Genomic DNA, 27179 nt, shown 5'->3' on the forward strand with positions numbered 1-27179 from the left:
CATTGTGTCAGGCTCTGAAGTGGAGAGAGGAGTCTGGATCGGCCATTCATCATCTTTTTAAAGCAGGGATGGGCAAGCTCATTTTGCCTAGTGTTGACCCTGCTGAACAACACTCATTTCTGTATAATGAGCCATCCCTTTCACCTGACACAGATAGAGGGTTTGGCCAATTAGGCAATGCTGAAGTGGTCATAATGACTTCAGAAAGGACTCACTTTTCTTGAGTGTTTTTTCAGTAAACGCAGTTGAGAGCCTTCCATTTGCAGACTGCTGCTTTCTGACCTTTTCCCCAGTTGCCCTTTCTCAGAAAATGTATTTCAAATGTCATCATGGAAGTGATTAAGATTTTGCATCTCTGATTTTTTTTTAAAAAAAAAATGTTGATGATGCTACCAAACTATGGGAGCAGAAGAAATCACTGTTGCTCAGAAAGCAGTTGGTATTTTGATGAGAGCTGGACATTTGTGTATTCTTGTATCTACTAAATCAGGGCAGATGGGAAACATAGCAATAGAATAATGTTGAAAACTGCAGCTGATATAGCTGATTTCAATTTAGGCTCCTGTCTCTAAGTCCTGAGAGAGATTTCCTGGGAGATCCCTAGCAAATACATACCTGCAATTTAACCTAACCAGATGCCCTTGTTCCACAAAGATGCCCTTGAAAGAGATTGCATTTAATTATATAGAACAAGCCTCTTAGGAATAACTCTTTTATAGCCGGTGTAAATGTTCAGTGGTGTGTGCTCTGGGAATTCACTGCACTATTTCCATTAGCGGTAATAGCCTACTTCCTTCCACACCCTCTACTTAAGATATATCAGACTAAGAAAAGATCCATCTGTCCAGTACACTTTTCCAATACAGGAAAAAGTGGAACTTGTTATAATATTGTCCCAGAATAATTACTGCCACAACCATTCTATGAGGATAGATGTAGCAATGCGTGGTTCTATAATCCACAATTATGCATAACGCAAATGCTTTGCACTCCTAGGGGTATGTGCCAGGCTCCATGGAAGCAGCTCCTACAAAGATTCACTCGCAGGATCTGGCTCTTGTATAGCACCTTCAATCTGAGGATCTCAAAGGCTCCAGATCCCCAAAGGGATGTCACCTAAATCCCAGATTTAGGTGCTACTGGAATCCACAAAACCCGCACTTGGCAGATGCTTAACACTCCATTTTTACATTGTAAAAAGTGCCTTACATGCCTAAAAGTCTGTCTCTGTGGGCATGCACCCTGCTGACCTCTGGACAGGTAGGACATGCCTATGCCTCAGCACAATCCTCACACCAGGTGAACCTAGGCATTGCCCTGTCTGTCTTTCCTGCAGGGCACAATCGGCATAGGTATTCTTGGAGCACGCTTCCAAAGACATAGGAGAGGAGGAGGCCTCCCTTGTTACAGTTAGCCCAGGAGCTAGGAAACTCACTCAGGAGCTGGGAGTTCTCAGTTCAGTGCCCCCCTGTACCTGGTGAGAAGAGTTGAAGAAGGGTTCTTCTCTTTACGGGTGAGTGCTCTAACCACTGGACTGGGTATGGGCCTCCTTCAGCCTCTCCTGTTGAAGTTGTTCCACTTTGTATTAATTATGCATTGAGCCAGAGAAACTGAGAATGATTTTATAGTGCTGTGGTTAGGGCATCCCCTATTGGCTAGCATACACAGTTCCTAGTCTAATGTTCTGGATTTTGTGGATTTCATTTTCAGGTGACTGTCTCTCCCTATAGCAGTGGTTCTCAAACTATTGAACTGGTGACCCCTTTCACATAGCAAGCCTCTGACTGTGACCCCCCTTATAAATTAAAAACACTTTTTCATATATTTAACACCATTATAAATGTTGGAGGCAAAGAGGGGTGGAGGCTGACAGCTCGTGTCCCCCCCATGTAATAACCTCATGACCCCCTCAGGGGTCTTGACCCCCGTATGAGAACCACTGCCCTATAGGGAGCCTAGGTGCCGAACTCAGGGTTTGTGGATTCCACTGGGTGGCTTGGCATTTCAAGATGTAGCTCCCTTTGTGGATCTACGCTTTACAAAGGAGGGTGCTGTCATATGAAAGGGAAACTGTTTTATAGGGAACTACTGTGACATGCATTTATCATGTGCTACCAATATTTCAACAAGGCACTGCCATTGAAAAGTCTTGCTGGCTTACAAGTGCAAAACTGGGGAATCTATTCATTTTGTTTTCTCATTTAAAAAATGGTTTTTTTTTTCTTTCCTATTAACCACATCCAAAAAGGGAAGCAAATCCCCTTGGCAATCAAATGTATGTGAAGCTGCATGAAGCCACAAGTTGCTGAAAATGATGATACTTTGTTCTGAAAATATATACAGAGTGTATTTCTGCTAGCATAGCATAGAGTTCAGCTTGGGTAAGGTGGAAGGGAGAGGAATGTCTGGGAGAGTATCTTGCCTCAGCAAATTTTTGGGTGTGATGTGGCCTATTCTGAAGGCAAACAGTTTTTCAGAAGAATGTTTATGACTTCCAGGAATAAGCAAGCTCTGCAAGAAATCATTTAGTAGTATCCAGAGGAAGAGTGGACTCCCTTAGGGGAATGAAGAATTTCCCACTCCTCCCTTCACTTCGGTGTAAGGAGCCCTCTCCAGCATGTCACTAACTTTCTCAAGACTACACAGCAAGCCAGTGTCAGAGCCAGGAGTAATGAGGTCCTGCAAAATGTAAAACAAAATGTTGCCAAAATCGCAAATTCCCAGTCCCTTGTGAAGGCTTGGGTTAACTCAAAGTACCCCTTCCCTAGTCCTTCTCCTTGACCTTCAGGCTCTGCTGAAATCCATCTCATCTGGTCTAATATCTGTTGGGCCAACTGATGTCCCCAAAGCTTGCAAATGTTGGAGCTTTCCTGGGGTTAAAGATGTGAAATGATGCTTTTGGGAGAATGTGTGTGATGGGGAAATCCCTGAATATGGCAGCCAGACAGAATCCAATTGAAATAGCACCAGACTTGGAACTCCCCATAATCACCTCAATTAGGAGCCTAGTTGGGGAGTGGGAGTTGGGATCTGGGTCAGAAGGAGGTAGTTGGTCACTTGGGATTTGTGAAGAGGGAGTTTTGAGGCTGGAGGACATTTTGGGAATATGTGAGATCAGGAGTTTTGAATTCAGGGGAAGAATAAGTGGAAAGGAGAAAAATTAGTTGAATTGGAGTGGGGGCAGAGATACAGAAATCTTAAAAATGAAGGTAAATTTGGGTAAGCATCCAGACTTTTTCAAACTTAACCGCTAAACTTTTTCAGTCATAAAAAAGTGGGTGGTCCTTGCAGAAGAAAGGTTTTCGTTTTAGTGCTTCATTCTTTCTCGCGGTGGAGATGGAACAATTAAAGACATAAATAAGGTGGTAGTCTAAACCTTTCCTGACAGTATTTTTTGTATATTGCACACTTCACAAGTCATGTCTTCCAGTGAGCAACCTGATGGCTGTCAAAATATATTTTTAATATTTATCCATGTTGCATTGATATGTAATATATGCAAGATCAAAACTGTAATCAAAAGGGTCCCTGAGGCTGAATGATGTTAGCCCTACCATATATCATCTCTCAGTAGAGCTATAGGGGACAGATGTGATAGTTGAATCATGAAACATAATTGCAGAGAAGTGATGTTATGAAAAGAACAAAGGTTTCACAAAGGTTGTTGCCATAAAGCCCTAGATTAATTTTTAAATAATCCTATGCAAGTCATTTTGCAGCATTTAGAGTAACAAATGGTAGTGGTGAATAGACCGTTAACTCATGCTAATTGCTTTTGACAAACATAATTTTCTAACACCCAAACTAATCATATATGATGACTACCATGAGCAGAGCAGCAAGGTTACAATGCCCAGATGTTGAAAGGCTACCAACTTAACTGACAGCTTCATTATTCTTCCTCCCATGATCAAGTCTCTGTTCTTTCTATCTACCTCAGAGGTAGAGTAATTGAATAATATGAGAACTATTGACATGGTTTAGAAGCGTTGCTTGTTTTTAAGGCTAAACTCCTCAAAGCAATCTTCCAAGCATAGATCATAGATTAAGCCAGTCCTAAATCTCTTTAGAACTCCGCAAAAAAACAGTTTTCAGGTTCTCCGTGGCCTCGTTGTGGTGCCTGTGGCACAGCAGTTAGTAGTATTTTGGGCTGTGCGCTGAATTGGAACTACAGTGTGCACATAAAATATTTGTTCTTTCGTATTGTGTGACTAGAAATACAGAATGTATTAGATTTATTTGTTCAGAAACATAGCCTCCTTGTGCACTTGTTCGTCTTTATTTGGGTGATCCAATCTCTAGGATGACAGCCGGAGACTGGGGTTGAAATTTCTGCTCTGCTCACAGACTTCCTTTTGGATCTTGGGCATATCACATAGTTCCTCTGTACCTCAGTTCCTCATCTTTTAAAATGGAGATAACAGTACTCTAATGGTATTGTCAGGATAAATTCTCTGAATATTATTAAAAAATGCACAAAATATTAAGAAAGTATTTAATACATATTCAGTTTAATTAATGGGATTTAGAGCTGCAAGCATGGAGAAGACAGCACCATATGACCAAACAGGTTTGTGGTCCACTGTTAAGTGCTCTGTGAACCATAAGAAGCTCACAGTCCATGGTTTGGGAATTCCTGTCTTATAGAACATAGTAATTACTTAAAGAGGTTAATTTATTTCATGCTAAATGCACTTCTGCTGCTCTTTAAATCGTTAACATTTATTTGAAAAATGGTAAATAACTTTTGTGAAAAGATTCAGATTTGTTCAGTTTTTGCCACGAGGTTGGGGATAGGGAATGAAAACTGAAATATTTTCAGCTTTCAGTTTTTTCTACGCTGGCACTTTTGTCGGCAAATCCTAAGTGATAGAACCCTGGTATTCTGTTGCTTGATAAATCAATGCGGGTCCTCCCTCCCCCCCATTCCCCCAACTTGTATCGGACCAGGATCAAACCCTTGGAGTAGAAGTTCCTTAGTTCCATCTGCAGTGCTGGCAGACCAGGTGCCAGCTCATACCAAGGTCCCCAAGCCTCAACTGAAAACTGCTCAAAACACAGGTGGAATCATCGTGGCTCTCCTGTGTGTTAATATTGTCAAAATAGGTCTTAGAATTATAAGAATGTGTTTAGGGTTTAGATTCAGTTTGTGAATTGCTGAATGTGTTAATCTCACCTATAATATATATATATATATATATCCCTTTTTGGAAGATAATATTTGAGCAGTTGTATTGTAAGTCTCTGTGACTATGTAAATCACCAGACAAGAGAGAGACATTAACTAGTGTAAAGTGCCAATCTGCAACAGATGGTGTTATGTCCTGCACAAAGGGAAAGGTCCATCAACACTAGACAGATTATTGCGGGACAACACAGAGGACAAAAGACTCAGTTGTCCTGCTTCCCCCACCCCCTCCCAAGATGAATCATGCAAGTGAATTCCTCCCATCAGCTGAGATGGCAGTTCACAGTACATGGCAGGTGGGGAATAAAAACCCCAAGTGGAAGGAACTGACTGTCTCTGTCCTGCTTAGGCTCTTGGGGCAAGGTTTCTAGGCATAAGCAAGGGGTCCCCAGCTGCTCAGCCTGGGTTAGCCCTAACAGACATATAGGGCTTGCTTATTACAGAATTTCTATTGATTTTTTAAATTTAAGATTGTAACTCATTTATTTGTGTGTGTGTGTTTACCCTGCTTTAACCTTTTCAATATCTCATTTCCTTTTCCTATTTAATAAATCATCAGATAATTTATTAGAGGATTGGCTACAAAAATAGTCTTTTGTATGAGATCTAAGGTGCAATTGACTAGGATATGTGACTGGTCCTTTTGGACTGAGACTAACCTGACTATTGCTGTGACTTTTGGTGTAAGGCACCATCTGTCACAAAAGGAATGCTCACCTGAGTGGTGAGACAGATTGGAGTACCCAAGTGGACTGTCTGTGACTCCATGTTACGGCTATTACAGTGCCTGAGGAGTTTACAGTTGATAACTGGTTGATGAAATCAGGATATAGAACTCTCAGCCATTTTGGGGTTTGTGTCCTGCTTCTTACCAGTCAGCCTTGAGGCTAGTAATCACGCTCCTCGGGCACTTCAGGCAGCTTGACACCATTCTCGCTTTATTTTATCGAACTCTGACAGTGGACTTGATGATAACCCTTAGCAATTTAGATCTGTAAATCTCAATGTACTTTACAATGTGACGTGAAGTATTATTATCCCCACTCAGCATATGAGAGAACTAAAGCACAGAGAGGTTGTGATTTAACCAAGGTCACATCGAGTCAATGTCAGAGCCGCAGAAAGCTCAGCCTCCTGATTTCCAGTCCAGTGCTACATTCATTGGATCACACTGCCTCACCTGCACCCCGGCAAACCCATGAAACCATAGTTTATGGTAGAGCTGATGACTCTGAAGTCTCAGAGAGTAGGAAATCATTACAATAGTGAAAGGATAAGATTTGAACCAAACACTGAAAGAAACAAAGCATAATGCTGGTGATCTGAGTTGGCATGGGGAGGATCTGAATTTCAGTGCCAATTTCACTCTCAACTTCCTTCTATTAGGAAGGCCTGGGAATATTTCAGAGAGACAGAGCTCAGTTCTTACTAGGGGGTCCTCACACTGCTCTGACAGCACCTCTTTCTCAGAGGCAGCTGTCTTGTCTGAAGGAGGGAGGCTCAGATTTGTTGCATAAACAGGGCTTTATTTGGCTAACATATAGTCTTCCTCTGGCTAAAATGACAGAGGTTTTACATGATATTTTGATGTAAGGGGCTGATAGAGGGATAAAATGGAGAATGCTCCGAGAGTGAGAAGTGCAAAGAATTCTTATGTCTCTTTCCAGCTTCTAAGTAAAAAAGATCGCTGTATAAACAATACAGATTTCTTAAATCATTCTTGTCTCCTGAAACCGACAAACTGAGGACTTCACTGAGAATGGAAAATGAAGCTGTCCTTCGAGTCGGAGAGATTTATTTTACCAAACATGTTTCAGATTAAGTATTTACTGAATTTGTACAAGACACCACTTCCCCATATGCAAAGCTGATGTGTTTCTTCATGGATCATGGCAAAAGAATGATTTAATATGAAATGAATATGGAGATTTCTTGCTAAAATCTCATTGCCTCTCCCAGCTGGCAGAGAGGTGGCTGTGCATTTTCCTTTGCTTGAGAGACAGTGGGAGGAAGAAATAGCTACCTTGGTGGGCAGCCTAAGGGGTGAAGTTGACATCTTGAAAGGGATTATCCATTAGTCTTCCTTAGCCAGAGGTTGAGGGATGAGAGGCAGGAGTGTCCTTTGTGAGAGAAGAGTGCACATTTGTGGAATAAGTAGTCTTTTATTTGACCGACTTCATAAAATGTCATGTATTTGAAAGGATGAATACTCTGCAGTGACATATCCTGGAAATGGCTGGCTATTGCAAACTAAAGAAAGTAGAAAGCTTTCAGAGGAAATATTTTTTATCTAGAATCTTGTATCCATGAAAGGTTTAATTTTCCTTTTTAGATTAGAATTTTGCAATGAAAACTAGAGCTAATGTAACAAGGCACAGCTTTAGAATGTTATATGTACATTTTTATGGGCTTTCCAGCTTCCTGTGGCAAATAAACGTGAAGCAATCATCTAAACATTTCACTTACGCAAAAAGGATATTTGCATGAGCTTCATAAACTCTGACAAATACAAAGATGTTAACTACAAATGTTTAGAAACAGTGTAAGCTACTGTCTTTTTTACAGAAGGGCGCTCACTCTGCCAACTGATTAGGACCAACCAGATCTGTCACAAGACTGTAGATGTTCGCTATTCCATTAGCAGTTGGATAATGGGAAGATCTTTCGAATGACTACATTTTTGTATATGTAGAACAAATAGAAGGGAAATTGGTATCACTTTTCTTTGCCTTTTAATAAATAAGTTGGAATTCTCTTCCAGGGTGTACTATATCCTAGAAAGGAAAGTCAGACATTGGTTGATGTGAGGAAAATGAACATGTACAATTGTTAGATGGTGTTAGCTAATTATTAACATTCCCTGAGAGACAGGTATAGTGTATGAATAAATTCAAGGCAATTCAAAACAGTATAAACTACAGGCTTAGGGAAGTACTTGAGTTTCTAATACAATAAGCATACTGGCTGCAAAAATCTAGATTTTTAAATGCACTCAGGTTATGGCACAATCTAACACAAGCCAAAATATTCAAAGTTAAGTCTACTGTCATAATGATACTCCTTCGCGTTAGGGAATAAAAGAGGCATGATTTAGTGGCCTTACCTCTTCCCTAAGAGGCACCGATGAAGCATCAGAGGGGGAAAATTTTGTCCATAATTCTCTATGTACAAATATACATTTAATCCATTAAGGGGTGTTTACTTTGTTTTTCTAGTGTATGATTTAGGTGCGATTGTGTCACTAAAATAGCAACAGCCTCAACTGTATCTCACTGTAACAAGTTAGTAGTGATTGTTTTGGGAAGAGTTGTTGGAACATGGAGAAGACGATGCACTGTCTGGGAACCAGAAGGTTGTCTTATCTATATTTCCATGCTGTAGGTATTTATTGAGCCATTGTATTGTACAGCAAAAGAGAGAAAACAGTCTTGTAGCTTTTAACAAAATGTTTATGGGCATCAAAGGCAATTTTTTAAAATTTATCGATAAGTGAATCTTGGCATTCTGAGTTTCATTAAATGCAGTAAGTAGAGAAAAGACAAGCTGAAAGTTTAGATTGATAACTGGAATTACTCACAAAGGAAACCTCCTCTTTGAAACACCTTCCAATCCAAAGTACACCTAGATTTCTTATCACAAGTTGAAATGAAATGTCATATAATTAATTGCATGTTTTTGTTACTTTTTTACATATTCCCAACCTTAAAAAGTGGTATGTTTGTGGACAGTAAATGGGAGTACTCATGAAAATATTAAGATGGCTAAAATGACTATTAAAATATATAGGACTTTTTCAACATTTATCCAGGAGAATTTACAGTATCTGTAGTTTAACAGGGGGTTGAGGAAAAACCCTAGCATTTGTAATGTTGCATATTTTCTTGCCTCCAGGAAAAGATTTGCTGTGCCCAGTCATTGAGAACTGGACTATATTTAGGGCTTGTCAAGGAGTTGGCTGAGTAGACTCTCTTGAGACTTAACAACCTGCATGGTAGCAGCCAAGTAAAGAGGTCTCCCCTATGAAAAATATAAAGAATGAACACTAGGAAAACAAGAGACCCAGACATAACCTCTCCTCTTATGAGGGGAGAACTCCCTTATGGAGCTATTCAATTTCTGTTTTCATGCTCAGTCTGGGCGTTTTTTCTAATCCTCTAGGCTGCTCATACATCAAGTTGATATTCGGAGTAGGAAGAAGTAAATATGTGAGGTGATTAGTGTTAAGGAAAAAGTATGGGGATGACTTTTTGGGGAGCAGTATAAACCAAACATTTTAGAATCTAGGTAAATTAAATTTATCCATCCATTTGCAATCCCCTTTAATCACTTTGGCATTTGAACTTTGTATTTTTATTGTAAACCAGTAATCTCCTTTACAAATTAATGCAAAATATTCTCCTTCAAACTAAATTGGAGTTAAAATGAGACACCTTGGAGCTTATTCAAAACCACAGACATTTCTTGTAACCAGAAGCGGCTGTTTCTGCAGGTTTTCTAGTAATTTCAGTCTAATAATAACTAGTATGGAATCATGAGTCTTCTGCTGAACTGAGTTGATGGGTAACCATAATGAATGGTGCTCTCTCGAAAGAAAATCTAATAGAGTTTGCCAACAGATACATGCAACTTCCTGTTTTTCAGCTCTTTATTTTGCGTGTGTGTGTAGTTTGAACCGCAGTTGCCAGTATACATACAGTATAAGTATTCCATGGTTTCTTTTGTAATCTCTATGAAACTGGCACAGAAGCTATGATGAATTCATTTGCTGTGTTAAACAGCAGGTGGCCCATGCGATGGCCTGAACTGATAGGCATATGGTGAGGTTGAGTGATGTTGTCCTTAACTTCTCCTGGTAAGGATTGCCCAGCTTCAGCTGAATTATTTCTGAACAGTGTAATATTAAATGGATTTATGTTTGCAAATGGTACCATGACAGTAGCTCGGCCCCTCCATTTAAGTTCCTGTAAAGGGGCAGGGTCTTCACCCGTAGAAAGCTGGTATGGAGGCAGTGATCTGAAAGGCCACTATGTATGTGGGCATGGGATTACTGTCAGCTGCCATTGCTTCTCCCTTTGTTCTCCATTTACTGGAACTCTGTCACATGCATAAGAGAAGGGTGTGGAGATGCATTAGTTTCATGTATTAAACCAAACACTTAGCAGTGACAAGAAGGAAGTCAGAATGATTAATTTAAATTTTCTGTTCTTTCTTTTTCCAGGGATTTGCGGTTTAACAGAATACGAGAAATCCCAGCCGGCACGTTTAAGAAATTGAAGCATTTGAACACCCTGTAAGTCTCTGCGATTTGCCACTGGCATTCTGTCTGTGGACTACACAGTAATCAGCATTTGTATTCACATGCTGCAGATCTAGGGTTGAACTGGGTCACATTTCTTGTTGCAAATATTATTCCGTTTGTGAATTATTTGTGAATCAATCCTGCTGTCTGCAAATATATTATTTGTTGTTTGTAGGTATTTAGAAAGTAGATTGGACAAATCTTTTTCATCATATGGGAAGCATCAACTTTTCATGCTTCTTTTTTCATGGTGTTTGACGGGTTATTTAAATCACACTATTATTGCTGAGGTTATATGTGAGGACATGCCCAGTGTGGTATAGATAGAAATACAGTCATCACCACAATGAATTTCCAGTCTAAACAGGATGTTGCTTCTGTACCCTTAGTAGATGACTGAAACTTGCTAGGCAACAGGGTAATGAAAGACTAATAGCCTATGTCAAGGTTCCTCCCCCACTCTGAACTCTAGGGTACAGATGTGGGGACTTGCACGAAAACCTTCTAAGCTTACTTTTACCAGCTTAGGTTAAAACTTCCCCAAGGTACAAATTAATTTTATCCTTTGTCCTTGGAATATCCACTGCCACCACCAAACTCTAACTGGGTTTACTGGGAAACGTAGTTTGGACACGTCTTTCCGCCCAAAATCCTCCCAACCCTTGCACCCCACTTCCTGGGAAAGGTTTGGTAAAAATCCTCACCAATTTGCATAGGTGACCACAGACCCAAACCCTTGGATCTGAGAACAATGAAAAAACATTCAGTTTTCTTACAAGAATACTTTTAATAGAAATAGAAGTAAGGGAATCACCTCTGTAAAATCAGGATGGTAGATACCTTACAGGGTAATTAGATTCCAAACATAGAGAATCCCTCTAGGCAAAACCTTAAGTTACAAAAAAGACACACAGACAGAAATAGTCATTCTATTCAGCACAGTTCTTTTCCCAGCCATTTAAAGAAATCATAATCTAACACATACCTACCTAGATTACTTACTAAAAGTTCTAAGACTCCATTCCTGTTCTATCCCCGGCAAAAGCAGCATACCGACAGACACAGACCCTTTGTTTTTCTCCCTCCTCCCAGCTTTTGAAAGTATCTTGTCTCCTCATTGGTCATTTTGGTCAGGTGCCAGCGAGGTTACCTTTAGCTTCTTAACCCTTTACAGGTGAGAGGATTTTTTCCTCTGGCCAGGAGGGATTTTAAAGGGGTTTACCCTTCCCTTTATATTTATGACAGCCTATAATGAATAGCATGCTTCTGGTACAGATTTTCAGATGAATACTCCCATTGTTCTAAAGTCTGGGAAACTTTTGGATTCACATACATTTTCCAAAATAACTGGCATTCCCTCTGAATACGCACAAATAATTTTACACCGTAAACACCAGCAAAGTGAAGATGACTGCTTTTATTTTTGATTCTGTGTTTTTGTTATTCAGCATACAGAGACAAATATTGCTCCATCCTCTGTAGCTCTTTTGTAGTGGATTTGGGATCCAGTTCAACAAGAAATTTAGACATATGCCAAACTTTGAGCATGCAATTATTCCTATTGGTTTCAATGTCTGTGACTACTCAGATGCTTAAAGTTAGACACACATGCTGAATCAAGGACATGATGCTCTTGTATTTTGTGGAGAGAAATGGCTATAGGTTACGCACAAGGTTCTTTTGAAGACAGGGTGTAAGAAATAATTGTTCTCAGGAGGAAAATTTTAAATTGTAGTTGCCAAAGTACACAGGAATCTTACTTCAGAAAATTAATTTAAATTGACTTGGATTTGAGTCCCATCATATGGATTGAGAACTGGTGGAAAGACCATAAACAAAGGGTAATGAAGTTAAAAGTCAATGTACTGAGGTGAAGAGAAGTGACCCCTGAGTTCTGCAGGAACTGGTGTTAAACCCAGTCTTTCTCTCTTTCTCTCTCTCTCTCTCTCTCTCTCTCTCTCTTTTTTTAACATCTCTATTAATGATCTGGGAAGAGGGGTGTGTGTGTGGTGTGTTGGGGGTGGAGGGGAGGCGGTCAAGCATAGATTATTCTAAATTGGGAAAGCAGAAAATGCATTGAAATTTAGGCTGGAAAGTACAAGAGAACATAGCTAGAGAAAGTAAGCTGAAGCCCAGAGTTTTGGTGGAATGGGACTACTTGCAAATCAGTAACACAGAAAAGTAGCTAAGGTTGATAATGGACACAAAGTGAGATGTAAAAGTGAAATAAGATATGGAAAAAGGGGCTAAATAAGTAATGTCTGGGATTAGAGATATAGAGAAATAAAACACCGTCAAGATGATGATAGTAGCTCTATACACTGCAATGGGGAAACTCCTAGAATGCTGGGCTCTTGTAACAGGGCAGTCTGCCCAGTTAAGGGTCAGGGACCTGGGGCCAGCCAGTCAGCCCTGTTCATTAGCCCGACACAGCTGAGAAATAGATAGGTGTTCCCTCCAAAGGGACAGGCTGTCAGCAAGGAGAGGGGAATGGGAAGAAGAAAGGTCCCTAGAAGGGGCTGCCAGAATCTCCCATGAGAGGGAAGCTTCTGGGAAAAAGGACCTCCTGGAAGGCAGTTCAAAGAGCAGGGAAGGACTCTGCAAGGCCTGGGAATTAGGGGCACAGAGCATGCAGAAGGGGCCCAAGGAGGGGGTAGAATTTAGACTTTTGTGTGTGTGTTTAGTAAAAGACCTGGTGTGGAAATTGAAGGTTGACACAGAGGAGCCGTGGTGATGGCAGCGTTGGAAGATCCTCTGTTTGATTCTAGTCCATTTGATGTTGTCTGGTTTGGACTTTCAGTACTTTATCTTAGGACTTGCAAAAAATGAGCCCTACAAGGGTGTATGGAAACAAGGAGTTTGTTTTTAAGTGTCTGTTCAAGAACCTACGGAGGGTGGGAAAGGAGGGAGAGAGCTGCAATGCTAGATCTGGCCACAAGTGTGAGTTCCAGGCAGTGAATTTTGTGTAAGAGAACTGTCTTAAAGATGACAAATTAGGAATTCTGCTACAAAAGCGATGAAGTATCTGGACAAATTGACTCATGAAGAAAGGTTCAAACTGTTGCATGCATATAACTTGGCCAAATGATTACAGTGGGCCCAAACTTGCAGTCACTGCACATATTTAGTTCCCACTAAGCATTTCATATACTAGCAAAAAGAAAAGGAGTACTTGTGGCACCTTAGAGACTAACCAATTTATTTGAGCATGAGCTTTCGTGAGCTACAGCTCACTTCATCGGATGCATACTGTGGAAACTGCAGAAGACATTATATACACAGAGATCATAAAACAATACCTCCTCCCACCCCACTCTCCTGCAGTTTTATGATCTCTGTGTATATAATGTCTTCTGCAGTTTCCACAGTATGCATCCGATGAAGTGAGCTGTAGCTCACGAAAGCTCATGCTCAAATAAATTGGTTAGTCTCTAAGGTGCCACAAGTACTCTTTTCTTTTTGCGAATACAGACTAACACGGCTGTTACTCTGAAACCGTTCATATACTAGGTATTCTTTGCCTTTACCTTTATATATTTTCTTTATGTGACTATTTGGTATCTACGAACTATCTTTTCCTTCACTGCCTTACTGTAGGCATGTTTTTTTCTATTTGTAGTCTCAAAAAATTTATAAGAAAATATTTTAAAAAATCCTGTTGGTTTTCATGTAAATTAAGAGCAAGTTTCTTTTTAAGCATTAGTCCCAAAGAGGGATTAGTGAAACCCTAAAATACCTCTTTTTGGTATTTTTTAGGGTATAACACCAAGACTCCCACATGGAGACCATCTACCTGGGCGCAAGGCTCTAGACTGGAATATTGTATTTAAAGATTGGGGTCTAAATTAAGACAAGTTACAGGGGAAGGGGGGAAAGGAAACAGAAGGCTCTGATCTTTCATTGGGATCCACTAATGTGGGATCAGGGCACAAGATTTTTGAAAGAATTTATCTGACTCTATGCCTAATTCCCACATTGTTTTGCTAACCACTGTATTTCACATGGCTCAAAATTGGATAGATTCAAACAAATGTTCCTGAAATTATGTGAATGTGGCTCAAGTTTGAAACTTTTGTTTTGTTTAAGTGTACGCAGCTCAACTGACTTCATTCTGCTGCCTTATATTTTGCTTGCAGTGTCAACTGGATAAGGTATTCTTCACTTCCTGTCCTAAATGGTTGGGTAGAGTGTTGTGGAATTTTAGACAGTTGGTGCATTCTATCCTGGCATTGACTGCATTTCAGTGGTGGTGGAGTATGTATTCCATTACATCAAATTTGTAAATAGTTTTGGGTTCTGTTGTGATGAGATGAGCTATCTGAATGCAAGCTAGTATTATGTTTTCAAAATCCATGCAACTGAAAAGATCAATCTTCCAGAAAAATGTCAGAAGATATAGTCAGTATATCATTTCTGGAGGTTGACAGTGGGGAGGGTATAGAAAATAAACTTAGTGGGCTGGATAAAAATAGTTGCAACTAGGGTCCCTTCTTCCAGAGAGGATATTGATTGACTCCCGAGAATGTCAAATACTGCGTTGGACTTGACCTTTCAAAGATGCTGTATTTTATTATTTTGTGCATACCACTGCCACTGTATCATTCTTCAGTAAATGAAACCTTATAACTAATTCTGTAGATATGTTTGTGTGAAATATACTCCAATAAAAGCAGCCATTAATGTTTTAATACCTTAAAAACTTTCAATTCTTAACAATAAGAGTTTCTCATTCATTCAGTAATGTAAAAATTCATATCCAGTGCTTATTGAATTATAAAATTGTTTTACATATAGAAAATCTCTTCCTGCAGATTTGACTCTCACATTTTAGCATGTCTGTTCTATTGCCTGTGTCTGGCCCCTTGTGTTCACAGCATTAGTACAAATATCAAAGAAGTGTTCAAACTAAAAATAAGCTCATAGACTTTATGGGCAGAAGAGGCCATCATGATCAACTAGTCTGACCTCCTGCACATTGAAGGTCACAGAAACTCACCCGGGACTCCTGCAACAGGTCCATGACCTCTGAGTTAATGAAGTCCTCAAATATTGATTTAAGGACTTCAAGTTACAGAGAATCTACTGTTTACTGTAGTTCAAACCAGCAAGTGATCAATGCCACAGAGGAAGGCAAAAAAACCCTCAGACTCTCTGCCAATCTAACCTGGGGCAAAATTGCTTCCTGACTCCAAATATGGGCAGTCATTTAGACCCTGAGCATGTGGGCGAGACCCACCAGCCAGACATCTGGGAAAGAATTTTCTGTAGTAACTCAGAGCCTTCTCATCTTCTGTCCCATCTCCGGCCACTGGAGATATTTGCTAATAGCAGTTGTAGATGGGCCATATGTAAGAATAAGATTATGCCACAGAAGTCACAGATTCCATGATTTTCAGAGACCTCCATGACATTTCCCCCTTCATCCCTGGGGTGGCGGGGCTGGAAATGTCAGCTAGCAGGGGCCCCGGATTGCTGAGCCACTGCACATGGTGGGGGGAACCCAGAGCTGTCAGTCCCCACCATGCCAGGTGCTGGGCCCCCTCCCCATGATGCAGTAGAGCTTGGTCTCTCTTCTCCCCCTTCCCCAAGGGCTCGAGCTTCAGTAATCCTCCCATCAGCCTCCTTTCCACCCCCCGCATTATTTTTAGTAAAAGTCACGTCATGGCTGCCATGAATTTTTGCTTACTGACCACAATCTGTCCGTGACTTTTACTAAAAATAATTGTGACAATCTTCACTTTAGCCATATGTCATTGTAGGCAAGCTCATCATACCACCCCCTTTATAAACTTATCAAGTTCAGTCTTGAAACAAGTTGTTTTTTACTCCAACAACAAACCCATAACACTGTTAAACAAAAAGCAGTGGAAAAGGCCAAGGAGTCTGGATAATTTCTGGGTTGTCAAAATTCCAGTTTGCTTTAATACCAGCAGGAAAAAAAAAACTATATATTTGTTTTTTTGGTAAATGGTATAATGGTTACAATGAATGCAACTTGAAGTACCTGGCAGTTTCGATAGAGGTACTTATGATCAGCTACATGTGTCTTTCTGTCAATGTCTCCCTGTTTACTTTAAGAATAAAGAAATCAGAGTTGCACTGCTTATCTCTAAGTGTAAGTAAAACATCACATATAAACTGTAAGGTAACAGTATACTAGTAGATAATTAGCTAGATGTGAATTGAAAGAATGTCCATAATTGTATGAGTGCTTTATAATCCTGGGCACCTTGCATTCTAAAATTTTCTGTTGGATGTTGAAGACCTGAACCAGTGTCTGTACAAGTCAGTTGGAGACTACCCATTGACTTGAGTGGGAATTGGATCAGGCGCTAAATGCATCTAAGTTTTATTCTTCCTTTTTAACTACACAGTATTCAGAATGTAACTATTGTTGTGTCAACGGGTAGACCTGGCAATAGAAAATATTTTTACAAATAAAAGTGCTGAGTTTTTTCACTATTATTCATGAACTCATGTTACTTATTATTCTTAAGAATTTAAACAATTGAGAGCTATTCATAAAATGGTTCCTATTCCAACAAATATCTTTTGCATTCAAATTTGTTTCTGAGAGTTTTGTACAGAAAATTCATTATTTGTTACTACCTGTATAGTATTCAACATCTATTATTCTCTAGCTAAGTCTGTCATCAAATTAGGTAATAAAAATAGCTTGTGACTTTGACTAATTGCGTATAGCAAATGGTTCAAGTGAGTAGTTCACTACCAAACCATAGGCGGAAAATTGTTTCCTGAAAGTGGTGGACATAGCAAAAACATTTACAGGAATCAGGATCAGTTTGGAAATCACTTGAGAACAAAACGAACAAACAAAATAGGTCAAATAGTATTCACAATGAAATCATTCAGGGCCTGACTTTTAGAATTGCAGAGCATCTGAAACTCCTGAGACTTCAGCTAGAGTTGTGAGTGCTCAGTACTTCTGAAAACCAGGCCCTTTATATTTAGAAGAAAATTAACAGAAGTTGTGCACATGATTCTCCCTTCCCTTTCTTAGTATGTGTCCTCCATGGTTTTGGAAAAAACTTAAGCCTTGTTGTTGTATATTTATTTTTTAACTCTATACTTAAAACAAACTCAGGCTGTACATTTTTCAAATGTCTTGCTCCTTAACCCCTGGATTGCTTATTAGATATGCTCATTGCAGAAGAATTTAGTATTTTGCTGCACTTCATGTCATTTCATCAAAAGTAATTGGACCCCTGTAACAGAATGAAGGCACCCTACAAAGGATATGGCAAGACAAGGCTTAAAATCCTGGCTCAACAACCAAAGGCACCACAGGTGCTGGCAGTTAGGTTGTCAGCATTCCCCTTAGGAAACCCTATTGGCTGTCAAGGGTAATTGCCAGTAGGCAGCTGTGTTACCAGAGGGTGAACATAAAAAATCCAGCAGGAAGAGAACTGTTTATCACAGCTAAAAGCTTGAAGAATCTAGGTGGGTGTTTTTAATGGCTTTGCTTGCAGTCTGATCTTGGAAAGATACTTGCCTTGAGAGGTTCTGAGAGCCCTCAACTCCTTTTGTAGGCAATGGACCCAGCTGACAGAAGGATATAGTGAGGAAGTCCATGCCTCTTTTTCAGTCTGAGCCCTGGCTGATAGAAACCTTTATTTTAGAATGATTGGATTTCTCACTTTGCTGTTTCCGCCAGTACAAACAGCCGCCCACTAACTGCCTTGTCATAATCCCCTTCAAAAATACAGCACATCATACGTTCAGCAGACTGAATGCATTCGTTTCTGATTCACATAGACTCAGATGCTTTACCCATTATTCATGAGATTTGGCTTCTGGACAATCAACAGCTGGAAACATCACAGAATTTTTTTTCCCTTTTCTCTTTCAAAACAGCCACTGGTGAACAATTGGAAGTTCACCCTCCGTTACTGAGAAAAACATGTTGCCCAAAGGCAAATGAACATATTCTCAAAGCACTTTTTGCCTTCAAAGGCACCAAAATCTGTGTTGCTGTGTGTAGTTCATATTATAAAGGCTGCTGATTTTGTTTTTCTGCAGTTGCTATTTTTTGAATTGTGACTCCTTAGATCAAAGCTGATCCGAGAGTTCCCATTGCTCAGAGAACAATAAAGAGCTCAAACCTGCTTGTTGAATCTATCACAGCTGTGCTACTGCTAACTATAGCCCTCATCCAGAAGAATTCAGTGCCCCATTCCTGAATCGTCTTGACCCCAGTAGAAGATGTCTCGCCTTATTTCTGTCAGCAGTATCCAGAAACTTAAGTGGATTTCATCATGTCTTCTACCTTGCTTGGTAAGAAACCCTGAAATGTAAAGTCAACGTTTTCTTAAAATTTCACACTGTTTTCAATAGGTGCAGATTTTATTGAAGGCCAAGATGAAGCAGTTTTAAACCTATCTAGAGTACTACCGGGCAATCTGTGGGATGGAAGAGTAATTTTGACCAAAAGAGATGATAAAATAACTTTTGCCTGAGTTGTAGGTTAACAGTGTATATTAAAATGAGCCAAGGAAGTTTTAAATGTATTCTACAAATGTAAGCATTTCGGTTTGGAGCAAATTACAAAGCACTATTGCCAACTTCAAAAGATCAAAAATCATGGGTCGGATTCCCAAAAATCATGATATGTTAAAAAAAAATGAATTATATATATATAAAATTTATATTTTTAGATCAGTCTCTTGATTTTTGAACTCCCCCTGCCCATCCCCAGAGTGTATGCATGTGCCAATTAGTGTTGCCCCACTCTCCCATGTACTGGATAACATGATTTTGGCTCTTGCGGCAGGAGCGCTCATCCCCACATCTGCCAATCTCCTACGCAGGAATTAATCCTGTCCCCCACTTCCCCATAATTTCTCTCACCACCCAACCCCTTCAATTTAGTTTCCCCCCTTCCCCAGTTCTGTCCCCCAGCCTCCATCATCACTACCCTATCAGTTCAGCTCCGCTACTCCATCGACCCCCACTGCCCTCAGCTCACCCTCCCAGCATTCACCCCATCTGCTTGGAAGTCACCATCAATACATCCCCCCACCCACACCATCAGCCCTCACTCTCCTCACTTCAGCCCCCCTGTAGCCCCCAGCCTCACCTCTGCTCCTTAGGGTTCTTCACCCTCCCCAGGCCTGGAGGGGTGGGTTGCAGCGGGGTCCCCCTCCCACTTCCAAGGCTGGCTGGGGAGCAGCCACCTGGGACTGAAGTTGGAGCCTCAAATGTCAGGATTTTTTTCCCAATTGATTCAATTACTTATTTGAGTGTTGTGCCCCCGCCCCCTTTACATCTCAGATTAAGTTTCTCTTAAACCTGCCTCTTCTCCCCCTCCCCCCACTTATTTGCTTGATAGCTTTATTTATCTGATGTGTAAATGAATTCTCATCCCAAAGTCTTCTGTTTAGAGGGTAATTCCTGGTTGAGTGGAAAAATCATTTGTGCCCTGGCTAATAACAAAAATCCTGACATTTGAGAGTTCTATCGCGAGACCATGCGTGAGGCTTAATTTTACTCAGAAATCACGAATCTCACAATCAATTCCCGAGAGTTGGTGTGTCTGTAAAGGTGGAGCTAGTGGTATTTGTTCACATGTGAAACATCAATAATGCTTCAAAGTGCAAGCCTAGTTTGTAAAGTGACTACATAAAAATGGTACCTCAGGGACATATCTGTTTACTTATGTGCTGTTTTTTTTTAAATGGTTTTTACTCAGGTTATTCCTTCAGAGCCAACACAGCTAAGAAGCATTAGCTGGATTTGATTTAGTTGCATAAATTCTCAGAGTTGCTTAGTCATTCTAATTACAGGAGTAATTAGTTACATCTGTGGAAACCTAGATACCTAGCTGGACAGGTGTTACTGAAGGCATAATTTGAAGCCCCTGAGAGCAGAATATTAGCTTCAGAATCTTTCTTACTGGTGATGATGCACGGAAAATGAACCCATCCTGAATGTCAGGTGCCAAGTTGAATGTGCAGGATTGGTAATTAGAACCTCAACCATGTTTGTAAAATGAAGAACGGTTGATATAGGTATCATTGAGCTGCAATAAACATGCAACCCCCACAGAGACATGTTTAAAGTCACTTCCAAAATAGAAACATACTTTTTTAAAAAAACAGATTTCCTCTCTAACTGTTGGCTCCTGTGGGGCCACAGTTGTCCTTTTCAGTAGCAGACTTTCTTGAAAGTGGAAATGCCAGCTGCTAATGAAAGCAAAGTGCTTGCAATTATAGTCAGATGTTAGCTTCTTAAAATCTGAATGCAGAAAAGCCACTGGAGTTCCCTGAGTTGTCACTAAGGCCATGTCTACACTGGCAAGTTTCTGCACAGTAAAGCGGCTTTCTGCGGTGTAACTCCCAAGGTGTACACACTGCCATGCCATGTAGTGCGCAGAAACTGCATAGTTGCAGTGCTGTAAAAAAAACCACCCTGATGAAAGGCCTACAGCTTTCTGCGCCGGGGGTACAGCACTGCGGTGCCAGTCTAGACACCCTGGTCAATTACAGCGTTTCGATTGGCCTCCAGGAGGTGTCCCACAATGCCTGTTCTCGCCTCTCTGGTCATCAGTTTGAACTCTACTGCCCTGACTTCAGGTGACCAACTGTCATCCCCACCCTGTAAATTCCTTTTGAATTTTGAAAGTCCCCTTCCTGTTTGCTCAGTGATGCATGCAGTGGTCTGAGGGCATCTTTCCAGGTGGCCATGCCTGCTCCATGCATCAGGCTATCCCCCACTTGGAGCAGTGCTGAGCTGTTGGACCTCATCAACATTTGGGGAGAGGAGGCTGTCCGGTCCCAGCTGCGCTCCAGCTGTAAGAATTATATCACCCATGGACAGATTTCACCATGCATGACAGAAAGGGGCCATGACCAGGACACACTGCAGTGCAGGGTCAAAGTGAAAGAGCTGTGGAACACCTACCACAAGGTGCAGGAGGCAAACCAACGCTCTGGTGCTGCACTCACGAGCTGCCGGTTGTACAAGGAGCTGGACATGATACACGGTGGCAACCCCACCTCCACTATGAAGGCCACTGTGGATACTACGGTGGCTCACATACCAGTCCAGAGTGGACTGAGCCAGGAGGAGGAAATCTTGGGTGAGGATGGGGGGGGACCTAGAGGCAAAGGATGACTCAAAGGTCAGAGATGCGTGTAGTCAGGAGCTCTTTTCTATCCCAGAGGAGCCTAGCCAATCACAGCTGTTGGAGCTTGGCGAAGTGCAAACAAGAGAGGAGGCACCTGGTAAGTGGATTTGATTTTGCGAATCTCTGAAGCGAGTTGTCGGGGGCAGGAGGGTTGCAGAAAGCAGGCTTGTGTCTGTATGATGCACATCCCCCCACATGCCTAGTCTGAGTGGCGGAACGGGCTGTTGATTGACTCCCTCACTTCATGGGAATCTGCCTCCGAGATTTCCAGGAAACTCTCGTGGAGATACTGGGCAATCTGTTGCCGCAGGTTCTTTGGCAGAGCTGCTTTGTTTCTTGCCTCATTAATGGTAACTTTCCTGCACCACTGTGCCATCACGGAAGGCAGGGGGGAACATTGCTGCGCACAGGCGAACCGCACGGGAGCCAGGGCGGAAGCCACAGTCTTGGAGAAGACCCTCCCTTGATTCCCTGCTCACCCTTAGCAGCGGGATATCTTCCAAAATGATCACATTCTGTGGAAAGTGCGGGGACAGGAATGATTATCAGGCTACCCCTACAGAACAAGCTCTCTCCAAGAGCCACATGCCTAGTCTACAGCAGGGTTCGGGAAGAGTGATTTACCCTGCCCCTGCGGCTACTCGCTGTTTTGGGGATCTTGTGGCTCATGTGTGCTTTCCTGGGGTCAGCCAGTTAGTGACAGGTGTGTGAGTACTGGCTGTGTTTTAAATCACCTAATCAGTGTTCTGTGTGTTGCAAACAACACTGCTTCTGTAAAATGTTGTATTTAAACTTCACAGAGATGTCCTTGGGAGCCCAACCTCCCTTTTTTTATTGGCAGCTGCGCAGAATTAGAAAGCAGCCAAGAAAAACTAAGGAGGACTTTCTTCATGATATTATGATGCACTCTGCAGCCAAGAAACAGGAATTGAAGGAGTGGCGGGACAGCAAGAAGAGGGACCGAAAGGAGAATGCAGCGTGCCAGAATGAAGCCACAGAGCGGCTCTTAAACATTATGGAGCGCCAAGCGGACATGCTCCAGGCGATATTAGCACTGCAAACAAAACAGCTTCCCGCCAGCCCTCCCCTGCAGCTGCTTTCGCAAAACTCTTTCTCATGCTCCCCCCAGACACTGCCACACACTCTTATCAACCTCCTGACTTCAGTCTATACCCACGGCATTCCACTCCTTCCGCCTTACAGTCCAGCACTGCAGACTCCCACTACCCACTGCACTCAACACCCATCCCTATGCACTTTGGCCCTGCTGAAGTACAGTACCTGCTGCACTGTACTCCAAAGGAGAAGGTTGGATATGATTCCTGGACGTACACAAATCTTTAGCCATCCCGGGACCCCACCTTCTCCTGGGACCTTCCCTTCCCCCATCCCCCTCACTGCTGATGGTTTATTTTTAGTTTTGTTTGATTCACTCCACCAGATGTTGTTTTTTAATAAAAGAATTGTGTTGGTTTGGAAGCCAATCTTTACTCTATTAATTGAAAGCAAAAAGAGCCCTGCAAACCAACAATTATTTTAAACCTTCATAGTGCACCATCTGCACCAATCACAATCACCTCCTAGCATTACAAGCACTGCACTCCCGAGCATAGCAACAAATATTAGTGGCTTTTAGTTTCAAATTGCTGCCTCAAGGCATCCCTGATGTACCCCTGCACTGTACCCCTCTAATAGCCCTGGTCTCTGGCTGTTCAAACTCGGCCTCTAGGCACTGAGCCTCTGCAGTCCAGCCCTGAGTGAAGCTTTCACCCTTCCCTTCACAAATATTATGGAGTGTACAGCACACGGCTATAAGAATAGGAATATTGTCATTGGCCAGGTCCAGCTTCCCATAGAGGCAGCCACCAGCAGGCCTTTAAATGGCCAAAAGCACACTCAACAGTCATTCTGCACTTGCTCAGCCTGTTGTTGAACCGCTCCTTGCTGCTGTCAAGTTGTCCTGCGCATCGCTTCATAAGCCACGGCATTAAGGGGCAGGCAGGGTCTCCCAAGATCACAATGGGCTTTTTGACTTCCCCAACGGTGATCTTCTGGTCCGGGAAGAAAGTCCCTGCTTGCAGCTTCCTGAACGGTCCAGTGTTCCGAACGATGTGTGCGTCATGCATCTTTACAGACCAGCCTGCGTTAATGTCCGTGAAACGCCCACAGTGATCCACAAGCGCCTGGAGAACTATTGAGAAATACCCCTTCCGATTAATGTACTCGGTGGCTGGGTGGTCTGGTGCCAGAATTGGAATATACATGCCATGTATCACCCCTTTGCAGTTAGGGAAGCCCATTTGTGCAAAGCCATCCACAATGTCACACATTGCCCAAAGGCAGAGTTTTTCAGAACAGGATGCAATTAATGGCCCTGCACACTTCCATCAACACTAGTCCAACGGTCAACTTTCCAAACCCGAACTGGTTAGCGATGGATTGGTAGCAGTCTGGAGTAGCCAGCTTCCACAATACAATCGCCATGTGCTTCTCCAACGGCAGGGAAGCTCTCATTCTTGTGTCCTTGCGCTGCAGGGCTGAGGTGAGCTCATCACACAGTCCCCTGAATGCGGCTTTCCTCATCTGAAAGTTCTGCAGCCACTGCTCGTCATCCCAGACATGCATCACGATGTGATCCCACCACTCAGTGCTTGTTTCCTGAGCCCAAAAGCGGCGTTCCACTGTGGGCAGCAGCTCCGTGAATGCCACAAGCAATCTTGTGTCACAGCTAGTACACGTGGCAAGATCAATGTCTCACTCCTCTGGGCTTTCTAGTTTAAGGAATAACTCCACTGCCACTCGTGATGTGTTGGTCAGAGCGAGCAGCATACTGGTCAGCAGTTCTGGATCCATTCCTGCAACCCAAAGATTGAGAGCCTGCAGCACACAAACTGTTAAAAGATGGCGCCAAATGCAGACAGAAGTACAGGGATTGCTGGAATGGGAAGCAATGCATCACGGGGCATTGGGACAGGACCCAGGATGCCCCGCAACCCCCTCCATCTGCCCACAACTCTTAGCAGCAGAAGAGGAAGAGATGCTCTGTGGGATAGCTGCCCAGAGTGTATCGCTCTGAATACGGCTGCAAGTGTGAACATGCTATTGCGCAGGCAGGTGAAAGGGTGAATACACAACAGCAGGTTCGCTTCAGTGCTTGCTGAGCAGCAACACACACAGTGTGTGTGTGTGGGGGGATAAACATGGGGAAATAGTTTTACTTTGTGTAATGACCCATCCACTCCCAGTCTCTATTCAAGCCTAAGTTAATTGTATCCAGTTTGCAAATTAATTCCAATTCAGCAGTCTCTCGTTGGAGTCTGTTTCTGAAGTCTTTTTGTTGTAATATTGCGACTTTTAGGTCTATAATCGAGTGACCAAAGAGACTGAAGTGTTCTCCGACTGGTTTTTGAATGTTATCATTCTTGACGTCTGATTTGTGTCCATTTATTCTTTTACGTAGAGACTGTCTGGTTTGGCCAATGTACATGGCAGAGGGGCATTGCTGGCACATGATGGCATATATCACAGTGGTGGATGTGCAGGTGAACGAGCCTCTGATAGTGTAGCTCATGTGATTAGGCTCTATGATGATGTCCCCTGAATAGATATGTGGGCACAATTGGCAACGGGCTTTGTTGCAAGGATAAGTTCTGTTAGGATATAGATATTCAGGCCTGTCTGTAAAGGCCTATACTCTAAGAATTTAGGTGTATTCTTATCACTTGGCTAGTTATAGAGGTATAAAAAAGAATCAAAATCACTGTCTGCCAGTGTAAGGTCCTTCTCATACTGTGACAGTCTGAGACCCTGTGCTTAGGCTAAGGCCTTTGGCTAAGCAGCAGAGGCAGCCATAAGCTGGGAAGTGACCGGTCACATCTTCACATTCCAAACTAGTCACATTGACAGAAGGTGCTATTGGGCTGTTAGGAATACAATCCTGCCCTGATAATGCCTATCACCTCCAGAGAAAGGGAAGTGCCTAGAAGATGTAAAAGGAAACTTAGTTTGATAGGTTTCAGAGTAACAGCCGTGTTAGTCTGTATTCGCAAAAAGAAAAGGAGGACTTGTGGCACCTTAGAGACTAACCAATTTATTAGAGCATAAGCTTTCGTGAGCTACAGCTCACTTCTTCAGATGCATATCGTGGAAACTGCAGCAGGCTTTATATATACACAGAGAATATGAAACAATACCTATTCCCACCCCACTGTCCTGCTGGTAATAGCTTATCTAAAGTGATTTCCAGCACAAATCCAGGTTTTCTCACCCTCCACCCCCCCACACAAATTCACTCTCCTGCTGGTGATAGCCCATCCAAAGTGATAACTCTTTACACAATGTGCATGACAATTAAGCTGGGCTATTTCCTGCATAAATCCAGGTTCTCACATCCCCCCCACCCCCATACACACACAAACTCACTCTCCTGCTGGTAATAGCTCATCCAAACTGACCACTCTTCAAGTTAAAATCCAAGTTAAACCAGAACATCTGGGGGGGGGGGGTAGGAAAAAACAAGAGGAAACAGGCTACCTTGCATAATGACTTAGCCACTCCAAGTCTCTATTTAAGCCTAAATTAATAGTATCCAATTTGCAAATGAATTCCAATTCAGCAGTTTCTCGCTGGAGTCTGGATTTGAAGTTTTTTTGTTTTAAGATAGCGACCTTCATGTCTGTGATCGCGTGACCAGAGAGATTGAAGTGTTCTCCGACTGGTTTATGAATGTTATAATTCTTGACATCTGATTTGTGTCCATTTATTCTTTTACGTAGAGACTGTCCAGTTTGACCAATGTACATGGCAGAGGGGCATTGCTGGCACATGATGGCATATATCACATTGGTGGATGTGCAGGTGAACGAGCCTCTGATAGTGTGGCTGATGTTATTAGGCCCTGTGATGGTGTCCCCTGAATAGATATGTGGGCACAGTTGGCAGCATCCTGTCTGGCAAGAACTCACTTATCAATAGCTGGGATGTGAAATCCTCACTTCTGTATTGTTTTGTCATTGTAGTTCCTACTTTGCTATTGTTTGTCTGTATAATCTCTGTCTGGTTCTGTGATTGTTCCTGTCTGCTGTATAATTAATTTTGCTGGGTGTAAACTAATTAAGGTGGTGGGATATAATTGGTTACATAATCATGTTACAATATGTTAGGATTGGTTAGTTAAATTTTAGGAAAATGATTGGTTAAGTTATAGCTAAGCAGAACTCAAGTTTTACTATATAGTCTGCAGTCAATCAGGAAGTGAGTGGCTGGGTGTGGGGAGGGGAAATGGGAACAGGGAATGGGAGGTGGGGAAATTGGAATAATTTGCTAAAGGGGGAAATGGGAACAGTGAATGGGGGTAAGGAAATTGGAATCATGTTTGGCTAAGGGCAGGAATGGGAACAGGGACACAGGTGTAAGGCTCTGTGGTGTCAGAGCTGGGAAGGGGGACACTAAGGAAGGAAACTGAAATCATGCTTGCTGGAAGTTCACCCCAATAAACATCGAATTGTTTTCACCTTTGGACTTCGGGTATTGTTGCTCTCTGTTCA

General features: G+C 42.0%; 1 protein-coding gene across 5 annotated transcripts in view; it reads left to right on the forward strand.

The window, feature by feature from the left end:
• Nucleotides 1-27179, forward strand: part of PXDNL (peroxidasin like) — a 295520-nt gene that overhangs the window by 108251 nt on the left and 160090 nt on the right. For all 5 annotated transcript variants that reach the window (XR_012157221.1, XM_073331210.1, XM_073331214.1 and 2 more), the window contains exon 2: nt 10407-10478. Coding sequence is in view for 4 of the 5 variants with exons in the window: in XM_073331210.1 (XP_073187311.1) it covers nt 10407-10478 (72 nt within the window). In the remaining variant the exon portion in view is untranslated. The remainder of the gene's footprint in view (nt 1-10406; nt 10479-27179) is intronic.

Source organism: Lepidochelys kempii, chromosome 2 (genome assembly GCF_965140265.1).
Source record: "Lepidochelys kempii isolate rLepKem1 chromosome 2, rLepKem1.hap2, whole genome shotgun sequence".
NCBI lineage: Eukaryota > Metazoa > Chordata > Testudines > Cheloniidae > Lepidochelys > Lepidochelys kempii.